Source organism: Pterocles gutturalis, unplaced genomic scaffold (assembly GCF_000699245.1).
Source record: "Pterocles gutturalis isolate BGI_N339 unplaced genomic scaffold, ASM69924v1 scaffold35522, whole genome shotgun sequence".
Taxonomy (NCBI): domain Eukaryota; kingdom Metazoa; phylum Chordata; class Aves; order Pterocliformes; family Pteroclidae; genus Pterocles; species Pterocles gutturalis.
Window position 1 is genome coordinate 1 of NW_010111441.1, and position 13,453 is coordinate 13,453.

The following is a 13,453-nucleotide window of genomic DNA, read 5'->3' on the forward strand; positions in this document are numbered from 1 at the left end:
CCCCCGCGGCGTCCCCACCCCCCCCCCCGCCGCCGCCTGCCCCGGCCAGCCCCGCGTAGCCCAGCAGCATGGGGAAGGAGAAGACGCATATCAACATCGTGGTCATCGGGCATGTGGACTCTGGGAAATCCACCACCACCGGGCACCTCATCTACAAATGCGGGGGCATTGACAAAAGGACCATTGAGAAATTTGAGAAGGAGGCTGCCGAGGTGAGGAGCCCCCTCCCCCACTGTGCCCCCCACCCCACGCTCCCACCCCCAGGGATGCTCCACACTGATGCCCCGCAGGCATCCCATGGGCAATATTCCCCTTTTTCTAGCACTGCCCTTCTCGTACCTTCTTTCTCCCTTTGTTCCCATCTATTTTTTTTCCCCTCTGTATTCCTGGATCTTCCCAGCTCCTCTGGCCATGGGAAAATAGGCCGGTTGGGCACTCACCACCCTCTTCTCCGGAGCTGGGGGACTCCCTGCGGCGGGGGGTAATGAGGGCAGGGGGACGGCGAGGTGTGCAGGATGGGTCAGGGAACCAGCAGTAATCACCAGGATTCTGGAAGAGCCACATCTGTGGTACTTCAGGGCATGAAATTCCCTCTAAGTATTGTGCACAGGAGAAAAACTGATAATCCCTCACTGCCCAGTGCAGGACTCTCTGAATTTCACTTTCCAGTGCCTGGGGGGAATGAGGTGCAGCATCAGCTGGACCACTCTGGTCCAGTTTGTTAAAAACCCCATTCTTGGTTTTTCTCAAGCATATGGTGTGTAGCTTGACTGGTAGCCTTTAATATAGAAAAGCTGCCATGAAGCGTGAGCATTTAAGTTAAATTCTTTTGTTTAACTCTTATAACGGTGGCATTTATGGCAATTTAATGGTGCACGCGCTTAGCAGGCTGTCACCCAGCAAAGCACCACCCCATACCCGTAATGTGGCAAACACAGAGATTAAAGAGGAAGAAAGAGCCTCGGGAAGTAAAAGATGAATTGGAAGCTCTCAGAAATTAATGATGGTAAATTCTAGAGAGGTGGGTGAGCCAGGAAGAGCCTGGCTGTGTTATTGATAGGGCAGAAGATGGCTTGTCGTCATCGTTCCAGGAGTCTTTAATGCAGATATCCCTTGAATATTTTTTTTTTTTTTTTCTGGACAAGATCCCACATTTCAATAGAAAAAAAAAAAAAAGAAAAAGGTTTGCAGAGCTGCCACTCTTGATTAGGCATTTTGCCATCTGTCTGTCTGCCTTAACCCTTTGAATTTACCGATAGCATCCGAGCTAAACCACCCATTTTCCTGCCTCACTCCAGCCCTTTTTTCCAGCCCTTATGCAAAGAGCTTCTTCCTTCGTACGAAATGCTCTCTCTCCCCCCTGATTTAAGATGATCTCTGATATCCTCCATATATTCCCCCCATTACCTACAGCTCGGACATGGCGCGATGAGGTTATCGTAGAGGTGATCGTGGCTATTTTAACGGAACAGACACTTTCACTGACTTGCCAGGATGCGCGGGGACTGGAGGCTGCTATTAATAGCCTATTGACTGAGCTTACAGACTCCATTTTCTGATGCAGGGCTGGGGAAGGGTTTGCTTCCATTAGGTGGCATTCACAGGAAATGGAGGCCTGCGTGCACCCAAAAAACCAACAAAAACCCAGGGTCTGATATTTTCTTTAAGAGAAAAGAGCAAGGATTTTTCTTTTTCTTTTTTTTTTTTTTCTTTTTTCTTTTGACCCAAGGACAGAGGTAACAGTATCTCCGAAAGAAGAGTTGTTCTGTTTTTTTAAAAAAAAAGAAAAAAAAAATCAGTATTTGTGGTCTCCAAATAGAAAGCTGGGGTTTGACCAAGGGAAATCAGGCTGTTTCTGGCACTGAATAGGGAAGGTATTGTGCAAAGCTAGATAATACGCTGGGTTTTTGCAACAACAGCTCCGGGTAATTGAATATACCCCGTGAGAGGAGGGAGGCTGTTTGCTCAATAAAGGATCTCGTTTGTCGTCAAGTTACGTATAATGCCAAGTCCAGGGGGGGTTCATGAGATGACCGGCTGTTTGTGTGCGTGGCTGTGGGTGCCCGCCATAAGGGGCCGATTTCCACTCGGCTCCTGTGGGAGAGCCAGGGGGCTGCTCCGTGCCTCAGTTTCCCCATCCAGAAGTGAAGGATCAGGCTGCCGGTGGGTGAAAGGCTGTGGGATGTGCTGACGGAGCTCCTGCCTGAGAACTGCCCGTTATTAATGCCCAGTCCAAAATGCACCGTTCCTTGGTGTATCTCCACCATTTCCAGCAGTAAATTAATACACTCTGACCCCCCTTCCCTTTTCCCCTGGCAAGAGAAGGGTTTGATGCGTGTGCTGGAAAGGGTTAACCTCTGAGCTCCTGCTCTGCCCCCTCACCAAGCCTGATTCCAGGAGGATGCTTAGGAGCAGAGATTTCATTCTGGATTTTTCCACCCCCTGACTGCCCTTCCTGCAGGCACCAGAGCTCCCAGCTGCCCTGCGGGGATGGGGCATCACCCCCTCGACCCCACATCCCCTCTGGGGAGGGGGAGGTTTGCTCCTGGCTTTAGGATTTTGCTCGTAATCCTCCAGAGCAAGCTGCAAAGTCATCGCAGCGCTCAGCTGTTACGTAAAGGGGCCGGCACCGGTAATTCCTTGTGCTGGGGCTGGAGCGTGGGAGCCGGGGGCAGAGCAGCCCTGGCGCGGGCAGGACGGGCTCAGGTGTGATGCTGCGTTGGCCTTCTTGGCGAGGATCATCGCTACCTGCCATCGGGAAGCGCTTCCCTCTGGAGCAGTGATTTGTAATTGGCCATAATGAATTTTACACATCGATACTCCAGAAGAAACTGTGGTTGCAGAGAGCACGGGGATGGAAGGATGGGTGCGGGATATTGCAGCTCTGTCCTTGCACAGTGGTAGAAGCCCATTAAATCATCCTTAAATGACCTAAAGTCCGTTTTCCATTTTATAAAACCCCTTCCACCTGAGGCCAAGAGCTGATGATCAGACCCTGTTAACCCTTTGCTTTGGCTGGGATCCCTGGACTGCCCTGGCACAGTGTGGTCGGCAAGGGGGGGGGTCTTGTCCTGCCCCATCTCCATGCTGGAGGATCCCAGTTCAGACTGGGAGCACCCCCTCTGTGCTGGGGGGGAAATCAGGCTCTCCTTGGTGGCATGACGTCAAAGGACGCCAACCCAAAGGAGAAGGCGGTTCAGAAGTGACATCGTGGTTTTACCAGGGAATGTGCTTTATCGCAGGGCAGAGAATTTACTGCAGCTGATCTCACCCAGCGTGATTTTGTGCACTACAATGTTGGCTGAGATTCTGGCCATTTGGCAACAACAGTTGGTCTGGCTGCAGCTCACAGTAGCTTTTCATGTGAATTTGCACACTCTGTGGCTAAAATCAATCACGTTTCTATTCTGCTCATAGCAACCATCTCCCATTTCATTTTCTTTTAACCCGTTCCCCTCCTACACCCCTGTCAGTTATGGGCTCGTTCACGCAGCAATGCCCTTTCCCACTAACCAGCTGTCTCTCAGGTTCAGTGAATAGATTAAGAACGCCACAATAAGAAGCTTTCCACCATCACGGTACAGTTCTGAGCAATGTGATTTCCCAGCAGCAGAGCAGGACCGTGGCGTTTCATGGAGGAGACCTTGTGGGTCACTGGCTCCAGCTCCTCCCTATCCAGTCCCACTCACAAATCCACTCCGCAGCTCTTCTTCCAGCCTTTCCTCCATCCTGTTGAGGAAAGCATTGAGAGCAATATCTCCCTTCACCTGTATTTATTAGGAAATAGATCGTTGCCATTGGATTTAGAGAATTTTGCCTTCGATGTTTGCAATGTGTCCCTCTGCCTATGTGAGCTTGGGATGTGCCCCAGAAGGTGGGTTGCCAACACCAATGCCGTGGGTTTGGGTTTCTCACCGGCTCTTGCCTTTGTGTTGGCCAGATGGGGAAGGGGTCCTTCAAATACGCCTGGGTGCTGGACAAGCTGAAGGCTGAGCGTGAGCGCGGCATCACCATTGACATCTCCCTGTGGAAGTTCGAGACCACCAAGTACTACATCACCATCATTGATGCACCTGGCCACAGGGACTTCATCAAGAACATGATCACCGGGACCTCCCAGGTGAGAAATGGTGGCCAGGGGCTGAGGAGCTGTCAGAGGTGGGAGGCTGAGGCTTGCTGACAAGCCCAGGGTCATGTAGGCGCTGTTGGAGTCCTTCTTGAGGTGGGTGGTTGATAATAGCAGACATCAAGGAGCATTGAGCAGGGCCCATGCAAGAGGCTGGGTAGCACCAGGGGAGCCAGCACTCCATGGTCCTGCACCTCCCTGGGCGTCTGGCAGAAGGGGCCTCTTTGGGCACAGAGAGGTGGTTTATCCGCCCCATTTCCTCTACTTGGAGGCGGTGGGGATGAATATGGCCTGCCTGGGAGGTGGAATGCTGTGAGCTACAGGCCTTTGTATGAGGGTATCTTGACATCAATTTAGCCTCCGCCAACTGAGGTAGACAAGAAACCTCCAACCATCCCTTAGGTTCTATTGTCTAAAGGAGACGCCATAGATCTTTTCTCCTTCCTTTTTCTTGAAACAGCTGTCTTCATTCCCCAAACCACATCATATTGTCAAACTCAATGGTCTACCCTCCCAGGGTAGGGTGGTTTCCCCTCATCACATCACAGGACATTCCTGCATCTCCCTGTGGTTGATGGGTGCTAGGTGAGCCTCACTGCGTGCCCAGCGAGATTCCCATTGCAATGCCAGTTGGGCTGGGCATGGCTTTCTGTCAAACCCAGGCAGCTCCAACTGTGGGCTCTGGGTACAGAAGTAATCTGAGGAACAGAGTTTCCATGGCTGGAGCCTCATCTGTCACTCAGGGAGATTATTTGCAAGACTTCAGTAGGGTTTTGGAGAAGACCGTGGCTGTGCATCCCTGGATGACCAGGATGAGGTCCTAGTTGGAGTCACGCAACATGGAAGGACCCACCCTGGTTTCCAGCCCACGTTGCAAACCCATGCAGTTGGCAAGTCTGAAATAACACGGGTAGGACAGTTTTGAGGTAGATCAGCAGGGTTATGGGTAGCAGCTGGCAGGGAGCCTGTCCAAGCCGTGCTTATTCTGAGTAGTGCTCATCTGGGACTTACTCAAAGCTCTCAGGGGTGTCACCAAGAGCAGTGCTCCATGGGGACAGGAGCAATTCATGAACTCTCTCCTCCCAGGCTGACTGCGCTGTCCTGATCGTTGCTGCCGGTGTCGGTGAATTTGAAGCCGGCATCTCCAAGAACGGGCAGACCCGTGAGCACGCCCTGCTGGCTTACACCCTGGGCGTGAAGCAGCTCATCGTGGGCATCAACAAGATGGATTCCACGGAGCCCCCATACAGCGAGAAACGCTACGATGAGATCGTCAAGGAGGTCAGCGCCTACATCAAGAAGATTGGCTAAACCCCAGCCACAGTTCCCTTCGTGCCCATCTCAGGCTGGCATGGAGACAACATGCTGGAGCCCTCTCCCAATGTAAGTGTGCATTGTGTTAGACTTTTCCCCCCACCCTGACTATCCTGATCCAGGCTGGAGCTGACATCCATGCTCTGAAAGCCGCAGGCACGTTTCTTGCACCCATTGTGCATAGTGGCCCTTGCTGCCAGCATAGATGTGTTTGTCACGTAGCTCTGAGCCAGGATGAATGGACGCCCTGTTCGTGGGCACGTTCGCTGCTGTACCACAGCCAGACACCCCAGCAGCTAAACATGAGCATCTTCAGGAGACGGCCTGTATGGCTTTGCTCCTGGGATGTGATCTGAAGGTTTTGCATTGTCAAACCCCTGGTGACTTTAGAGCCATCCGCAGCAGTTGTCACTCTCAGCAGGAAAAAAATTAGGGCATTGTTTTCTAAAGCAAATAACATGATGTGGTCACAGATCTGGAACAGCTCCTGCCATGCAGTGGGGCTCCTGGGTGTTGGGTGCCCTTCCCATTGGTGCCATGTGCCACTGTGGCAGCCACACCTCCAGTTCTGGTGCTGGGATCTCACTTCTTAAGGTGACTTTTTCTTGAGGATGTACCAGGTTTCCTGTCCCAAAACCATGGTTTCCTAGAGCATCCATTTGGGTTTGGTCTTTCTCCAGTTGATTTTTACAAGATCTCTCCCTCCGTGCGTCAGTGGTGGGGCTGGTGGGGACACGAAGGCTCAGGGTGAGCCCTTGACGTTATTTCATAGGGCAACAGGGGAGAAAGAAGAGCTTGAGGAAGGACAGGGGCTTCTTGCCAGACAGGCTGCCAGTAACAGTTGTTACTCTGACACTGGTTTTTTGAAGAAAAAGCTATCCCAGCTTTAGTCTTCTAAATAAATGATGGACGGGATAGTTCTGGCCAGAGGAAGGTCCCTGCTCGCCTCCTGGCTTCTGGGTGACCTTGAGCAAGTTGCTCAGACTGGAAACCCCCAGCAATCTCTTGTGAAACCAATGGGAAATTTGATGCTTAAGGGTGCTTTAGGATTTCATCTGTGGATTACAGGTCAGGGCTCTATGACGAGGGAGATGACGTATGAGTACAGCAGCAACTGAGGGAGGTCAGGGACCACGAACCTGAGCTAGAGGAGTGCCACAATGCAAACTCACACCGTCATGGAACGCAGCTCACATCCTTGCATGGGAAAGGCAGATCCCTTGGGGCTGGCTTGGAAGGAAGGGATTTTTGGGGTGCTTGGGAGATTCCTGTCCCCTGCAAAGCAGAGCTGGGATAAAGGTCAGCTGCGGCCATGCCAAACCCAGCTTGCATAGTTCCTGGGTGCCTCAAATCAGACAGGCTCCAAATGTCAGCAGCTGCTGGGCCGGGAAGATGATCCCAAACAATTCTCCTATTAATAGGCTGCAGAGGGGAGGCATGGAGCAGGGGAATTGGGAAGAAAGCCTGGCCAGAGGGCTGGAGCACCATGAGCTTTCCTGGAGAGGGTGCAAGGTCTTCCCCATGCTGTGATCCCCAGGACATCCCCATCCTTCCTTTGCCTGGACAGCAGCTTGGGACAGACTCCTCCTTCCCATATTGCACCCCATGGAGGAAAGCTTGCGCAGGAAGCCAGTGTAGTTCTCTCTCCTCTCATTCCTTGCCCCAAAAAACTCTGATTTTTTTCACTCATAATTTCCGCTGGGTTTTCACTAAGGCACAAGGCAGTCAAGTGACTTGTCTGTCTGTCAGGGGAATTATCAGAAAGCAGGGATTAGAGCTGTGGTGTCCCTGCAGCTCCTGTCACCTCTGGGTGGTGCAGCCGTACATCAGGCTGGAGCCAGCTCTGCGTGGGAGACTCCAGCCCACGTCCCTGTTGCGCAGCAGCCCAAGACCAACTGCAAAAAATTATGGCTGGGCTGCGTTTGCATCAAAATTTGACATTTGAGAGTTTTTTGGCAAGTGGGGTTTTATGTGAAGACAGCTTTCTATTGCTGCAGCTGACAGAAGTGGGCCATTCGATGGGGTTTGGGACGTTTTCACCCCATTGGGGGGCTGCAACCCAAATTTGCTGCAACCATTTGCTGCAACCCAAATGTACCCAGTCTGCAGTGCAAGGGAGCGTGGTGGCGTGGGGCTGCGCCTCCATGGTGGGGTGTGTGGGTTGGGGATGTTGGGGTGCTCACAGGCTGGGTAAAATCAGAGAAAAGCGACTGCTCTGTAAAATGCACGTAGGGTGCTGGCGTGTTGGAGCTCAGCTGTTATTTGTGGGGTTTGAGCCTGCAGTTCAGCCTGGCTGTGGGGTTTGGTCAGATCCTGCTTTTGCTTTTGCCTGCTTTGGTGGAATAGGAATTGCTCTTTGGGAAGCAGGTTTGGGGAATACAGAAGAGAGGTTTTACTTGGAATACGTAAGAAAATGCATAAGGAATACATGAGAGAGGTTTTACTTGGGCAGCCCTAGGAGGCAGCATCAACCAGGTTTTGCAGATGCTTCTCATCCTGGGGCCATGCTGAGGTTTTGCAGAGTGGGTTTGTTCCTGGAAGGTGTCAAAGTGGGTCTTTATCTGATTCTTGGGATGTCAGAAGTTTCCTGGATGAAGCATCAAAAAAAAAAAAAAAAAAGGATGTCTCTGACAGCCAGGCATCATGGGGCAGAGAGTGCCAGTTTCCCATGTCCCCAGGGAGTAGGGGCAGTGGGACAGGAGCTGTAGGCACACGGTGGCTGGTGGCTGTCACCCTCCAGTGCAGAGCCTGTGGGCTGGTGGCCGCAGCTGCTGGCATGGGCGCCTGCCTGGTGCTCTGGGCCGTGCGACAGCAGGCTGGGGGAAGGTCTGAGTCATCCTGCACATCACATGCGGCTCCGTCACTGGCGGGATGGATTTATCATTTTGCTGAGCTGTTAGCCCGACGCTGGGGCCAGCCGCACAGCAATAGCTGCAGTGCCTTGGGAAGGATGCCTCTGCACAAATGTCCCCAGGCTGCTCCTGCCACTGTCACCAAGGAGGGCAATCGGTGTCAGATGTGACCCCATGGATGAGGCTGACCTGAAAACGTTTGGTGAAGGCTGAATTCCTTGGCTGGATCCAGATCTTCCCCTCACTCCATCCCAAAAGCAGTGCAGGCTGCAGGATGGGAAGCAGCCTTGGCATAGCTGTGTCCTCCAGGGATGGCTGTGAAAGCGGGGTCACTCTGGGGGTCCCGTTTCACCCCCAGCCCCATGCACTGTGCCCCTGGCATTGGTGCCTAAGGGCAAAGCCACGTCCATAGTGTGTGTGATGGAGCTGGGGCACACAGGCAGCGTTTTACCTTTGAGTGGGAAAATATTGTCTAAACCTCTCTGTGCAGAGGAGGGGAGAGTGACCCTGCAGACTCAGATCTCTGTTTGTTGTATCAGGGTTGTTTCAGACCCAGGACTGAATTTTTCTTGCCAGCAAGCCCCAGGTATTGCTACAGCTTCCAGATGTGCAGCATCACCCCAAGAAAGCACTGCAGCTCCCCGCATCAAACCACGGCCTCTGCTGAGCACATTTCCCTTCCTCTCTGCCTCTTTTCTGGCCAATTTTAGCATCAAGGGTCCAATTTAGGGCAGGAGCAGAGAGCATCTATGGAAAACAGTCCTGCCCCTTGGCAGCCCTAGTGCAAGCACTGGGTTTCCAGGATTTCCCAAGCCAGGGTTTAAAAACCAAACACTGGAGGGGTGACAGCAGGAGTGAGTGGGGAGAAGCGTCTGTCTGGGGCTCACCTTGAAGAAACTCCGTTCCCAGGAGTGAAGGTTGGGAGCTTTGTAGCTGGGGCTTGGCTGGAGAGCCTGTGGTCCTTGTGCTGGAGGGCAGGATGCAGACAGCTGGTACACCACCCGTGCGTTGGTGGTAGGAATGAGGGATGTGAGTTTGCTGGTTTTAACCACTTCCATCCATTTTCTCCTGTTTATGGACGTTTTGCATGTTTCTAGGAGAGAGGGGGGAGATTGAGCATGGGGATAAGCCTGCAGGGATGGTAAAGTGGAAAAAGCTCCCCAGGTAAAGCCAGGACACGGCTGGACTGACTCCGTGAAGGTTGTGCTGGTGGGACACCTCTCTGGGATCACCTCTGGGTGCTGAGGACAGGCACACTCAGTGCGTGGTGTTGCTGCTCTGTTTCCAGATGCCTTGGTTCAAGGGCTGGAAGGTGGAGCGCAAGGAAGGCAACGCCAGTGGGGTGTCCCTCTTGGAAGCCCTGGACACCATCCTGCCCCCAACTCGCCCCACAGACAAACCCCTGCGCCTGCCCCTCCAGGACGTCTACAAGATTGGAGGTGAGCAAAAATTGCCACTGTTCCTCTTCCCTCTGCTTTAAATGAAGTCTTTGTTCTGTGGGAATTTGGGAATGACATTTCCATGTACTGGGAAACTGGAGGGACTGGACTCTGAGAACGCGAGATCACGCTGGGGAGAAGGGTGTCAGCTCCAGGGCCAAGACCCCGTTTGACACCAGGCTGGCTGGGGTTGGGTGCTGACATGCCCAAAGGTGCCCAAGGGCCGGAGAGGAGCAGCAGGTTTGTGAGCTCTTCCCAGGGAACTCGCGATGTTGAAGCGGCTGCAAATGTGGGTGTCCCAGAGGTCACGGCTGGCAGGGTAATTTGGAGGCAGCAAAAACATGCTGGGGCAGGGATGAGGGACAAGGCCAGTGGGGAGGGCCACCGGTGAGGCTGGAGCACAGCGGCTTGGCCACGGTCTGCCCGTGCTTCCCAAATGCTGGTGTCCATCACCAGCACCTCCCTCTGCTGAGCTGGACCGTGGTGCCAGCCATGTAGGGAGCGCGTTGGTCGGCACGTCTCTGCTTCCCACTGGAGCAGTGATGGGGACACTTTTGTGAGCTATAAATACCCAGTGAGCTCTCTGACCTGCTGGCAGCGGTGGGCAGCCCTGCTGACTCCCCGGCTGCTGGATCAGGCAGGCACAGCCCTTTCCACACTTTTCCAAGGACATGTGTGCTGCTGAAACCAGGCAGGGATTGAACACGGGGTTTAGCAGGCTTTGTGATGCAGTCTTTTGTTTGCAATGGAGATGAAAGAGAGCGAGGAGGTCTGTGTCCTCCCCTAGCTCAGCTGGGGGAAAGACAGATATGATTTTACCACTAGGCAAGTCCTTAGAGAGCAGAGGGGGAGGTGGAGGCAGCAGGGTGGATGTGGAGGAGAGGATGGGTCCAGCCAACCTCCCCAACCTCTTTTCAAGGTTGTTCCTCTTAATTAATTCTTCACCTGATTCCAAAGGTGAGTTTTCCCGAAGTCCTCCGAAGGCACAGGGTATAAAAGGTCCCCTTGATTTAATTAGCCACCCTCATTCCCTGGCACAGTTCGGCCTCATCCCACACTGATGGTGTGGCCATCAGGGATGTGGAGCGTGTTGTTGCACGCACGCCGTGATGTGCCCAGTCCTCCGTGCTGGAGGTGCCACAGCTCCTACAAATGAAGAGCTTTCAGGGCACACAGATTGGTCAGGAGCTTCTGATTATGGTGTTAGTCCTTTTTTACAAAATATTGGGTAGGAAGAATGGACTTGTGATTTTTTTGAAGACCCTAATGTTGATCTTGCAGCTAAAAATGGGGTTTTCTTGGGCAAGAAGCAAACGTGGTCTTTGGTGAAAACCACTGGAGGTATCTTGCTTTTTCTGCAGCCAGGCTCTGGCCCCGGGGTATGCCAAGCAGGTTACGTTTTGCTCTGCTCTGTCCTTGTCTCTGCAGGGATTGGCACCGTCCCCGTGGGCCGGGTGGAGACCGGCATCCTGCGGCCCGGCATGGTGGTCACCTTTGCACCTGTGAACATCACCACCGAGGTGAAGTCCGTGGAGATGCACCACGAGGCCCTGAGCGAGGCTTTGCCTGGGGACAACGTCGGTTTCAATGTGAAGAATGTCTCCGTCAAGGACATCCGCCGTGGGAACGTCTGCGGGGACAGCAAGTCGGACCCGCCGCAGGAGGCAGCGCAGTTCACATCTCAGGTCAGCAGAGCTGGTGGTGCCACCACGCATGGTTTGTCACCATCCTCCGGCTCCCAGCCTTGCCCTGACACCGCTCTGTCCCCCAGGTGATCATCCTGAACCACCCCGGCCAGATCAGCGCCGGCTATTCGCCCGTCATCGACTGCCACACCGCACACATCGCCTGCAAGTTCGCCGAGCTGAAGGAGAAGATCGACCGCCGCTCCGGCAAGAAGCTGGAGGACAACCCCAAGTCCCTGAAATCGGGTGATGCTGCCATCGTGGAGATGATCCCCGGCAAGCCGATGTGTGTGGAGAGCTTCTCCCAGTACCCACCCCTTGGTAAGGGAACGGCTCTTTTGTGGTCTCCCACAGAGGAACATGAAGGGTCTGTGGGTGTAGAGCTCACCCCAGACGTGCTGAACCTCTCCCAGTATCCTCCACCAGTTGGACTGGGGAGGTAGCTGAAAACATCCCGTTGCTCCCAAACCTTTTGGGGGTGAAAAATCTGATGCGTGAGCTGTGCAAGGGCTGGTGGGATAGGACAGGTTCTTTGCTGAGCTTGGTTTCCAAAGGCAGGGCTGGGTTTTCCCTCTGGGAGCAACAGGGCTTTTCCTTCAAAGTTTCTAAACCCTCATAGCTTCTGAATGTAGAAATATTTTTCAGCTTCTCCATCTCTGCCCTAAAACACAACCGGTCAGGAGAAGAAAGAGGGGTGTTTGCTCAGCAGAGGACACCTCTGAATGCAGGCATGTGCCATGCTTTCCTTGGATGATGTTGCACATCTGGAGGCTTTAGCAATGCCAGGAGCTTGCAGAGACCAGATGTGATTTAAATTTAATAAATAATCATTTAAACAGAGAGGAGCAGCGGGGCTAGCTTGGAGGTCAGAGCAGGCGTTGGTGGCTCAGGGCTCGTTCCTGCAGGAACCTGCCCCAAGGGTGTAATGCATGGCACCACGAGTGGTGGGTGCAGATCCCACCGTCACCCACCCAGAAGAGCTCAGCCTTAGGGAGGGCAGGGCGACCGCGTTTCGCTCATGTCCCCCATCTCTCCATCCCGCAGGCCGCTTTGCTGTCCGTGACATGCGGCAGACCGTGGCCGTGGGCGTCATCAAGAATGTGGAGAAGAAAAGTGGTGGGGCTGGTAAAGTCACCAAGTCTGCCCAGAAGGCCCAGAAGGCTGGCAAATGAATCGTGGGCTCCCAGTGCATCGCGCAGAAACCATCCCTGACACCAGGACGCTGCCGCCGTCTCCCCCGGGCGCATGTGTGCACATCAGCTTGTAAGAGTTTATATGTCAACGACTGGATGCTCACCATTAAGGTCCAGTGGAAATTCTTTAAAAGGAAAAGCATGTTCCAGCGTTTGTGAGGCTTCATGTTAATTTTACCAATAAAACTGGTACAACATCCACAGTGGAAAACAAAACAAAACAAAAAACCCAAACAAAAAAAAAACAAAACAAAACCAAACCAAAAAAGCAAAACAAACCAACCAACCCAAAAGGTGTGGAGCCCTGTGTGTGCGTCTGTCATTGAGAGGGGCTGGTGTTGATGGGTGCTGTGTGGTCCCTCTTGGAGCAGGTGCTGGGGATGGGCACAGGTGGGGCTGGGATGGAAATCTGGAGGAAGGAGGAGAGCTTGGCACCCATATTCAGGGTGTCACCCAGCACCCAGCCTTTCCCCAGCTCTCGCCCCTCAACCGATGCAGGTGTCTGGGCTGCTTCCCTCAGCCTAAAGCAGGGGCTGCTTTTACAGCAGGCTGGGTTTTTATACTCTCAATCTGCTCAATCAGGGCCTTTATTTCCATTTTGTTCCATGCAAAATAGGCTTAAGTTAACCCCCTAAAGTTATGCAATTTAAAGAGAAAAAAATAGCATATCCCATCCCTCCTGGAAAGGCCAGCAGCATCACTTTTATTCTTTATGATACCCCATCATTTTGGGAGAAGTGGCCGAGGCTGCCTTCTCTCTACACCTTCACTCATGGCGAGTTCCCCCAACCCTTTCCAAACTATGTGACAGGAATGTTTCTCCCCAACTAAAACCATGTGCTGG

General features: G+C 53.1%; 1 protein-coding gene across 1 annotated transcript; it reads left to right on the plus strand.

Moving 5' to 3' along the window:
* The first annotated feature begins 5 nt into the window (after window positions 1–5).
* EEF1A2 (eukaryotic translation elongation factor 1 alpha 2) lies at window positions 6–12,812 on the plus strand. The gene is given in 7 exon segments (XM_010073734.1): window positions 6–212; window positions 3,941–4,120; window positions 5,213–5,509; window positions 9,581–9,731; window positions 11,160–11,416; window positions 11,503–11,737; window positions 12,461–12,812. Coding segments are annotated over 7 exon segments (1,392 nt in total). The 5' UTR covers window positions 6–68; the 3' UTR covers window positions 12,589–12,812.
* Window positions 12,813–13,453: the final 641 nt, after the last annotated feature.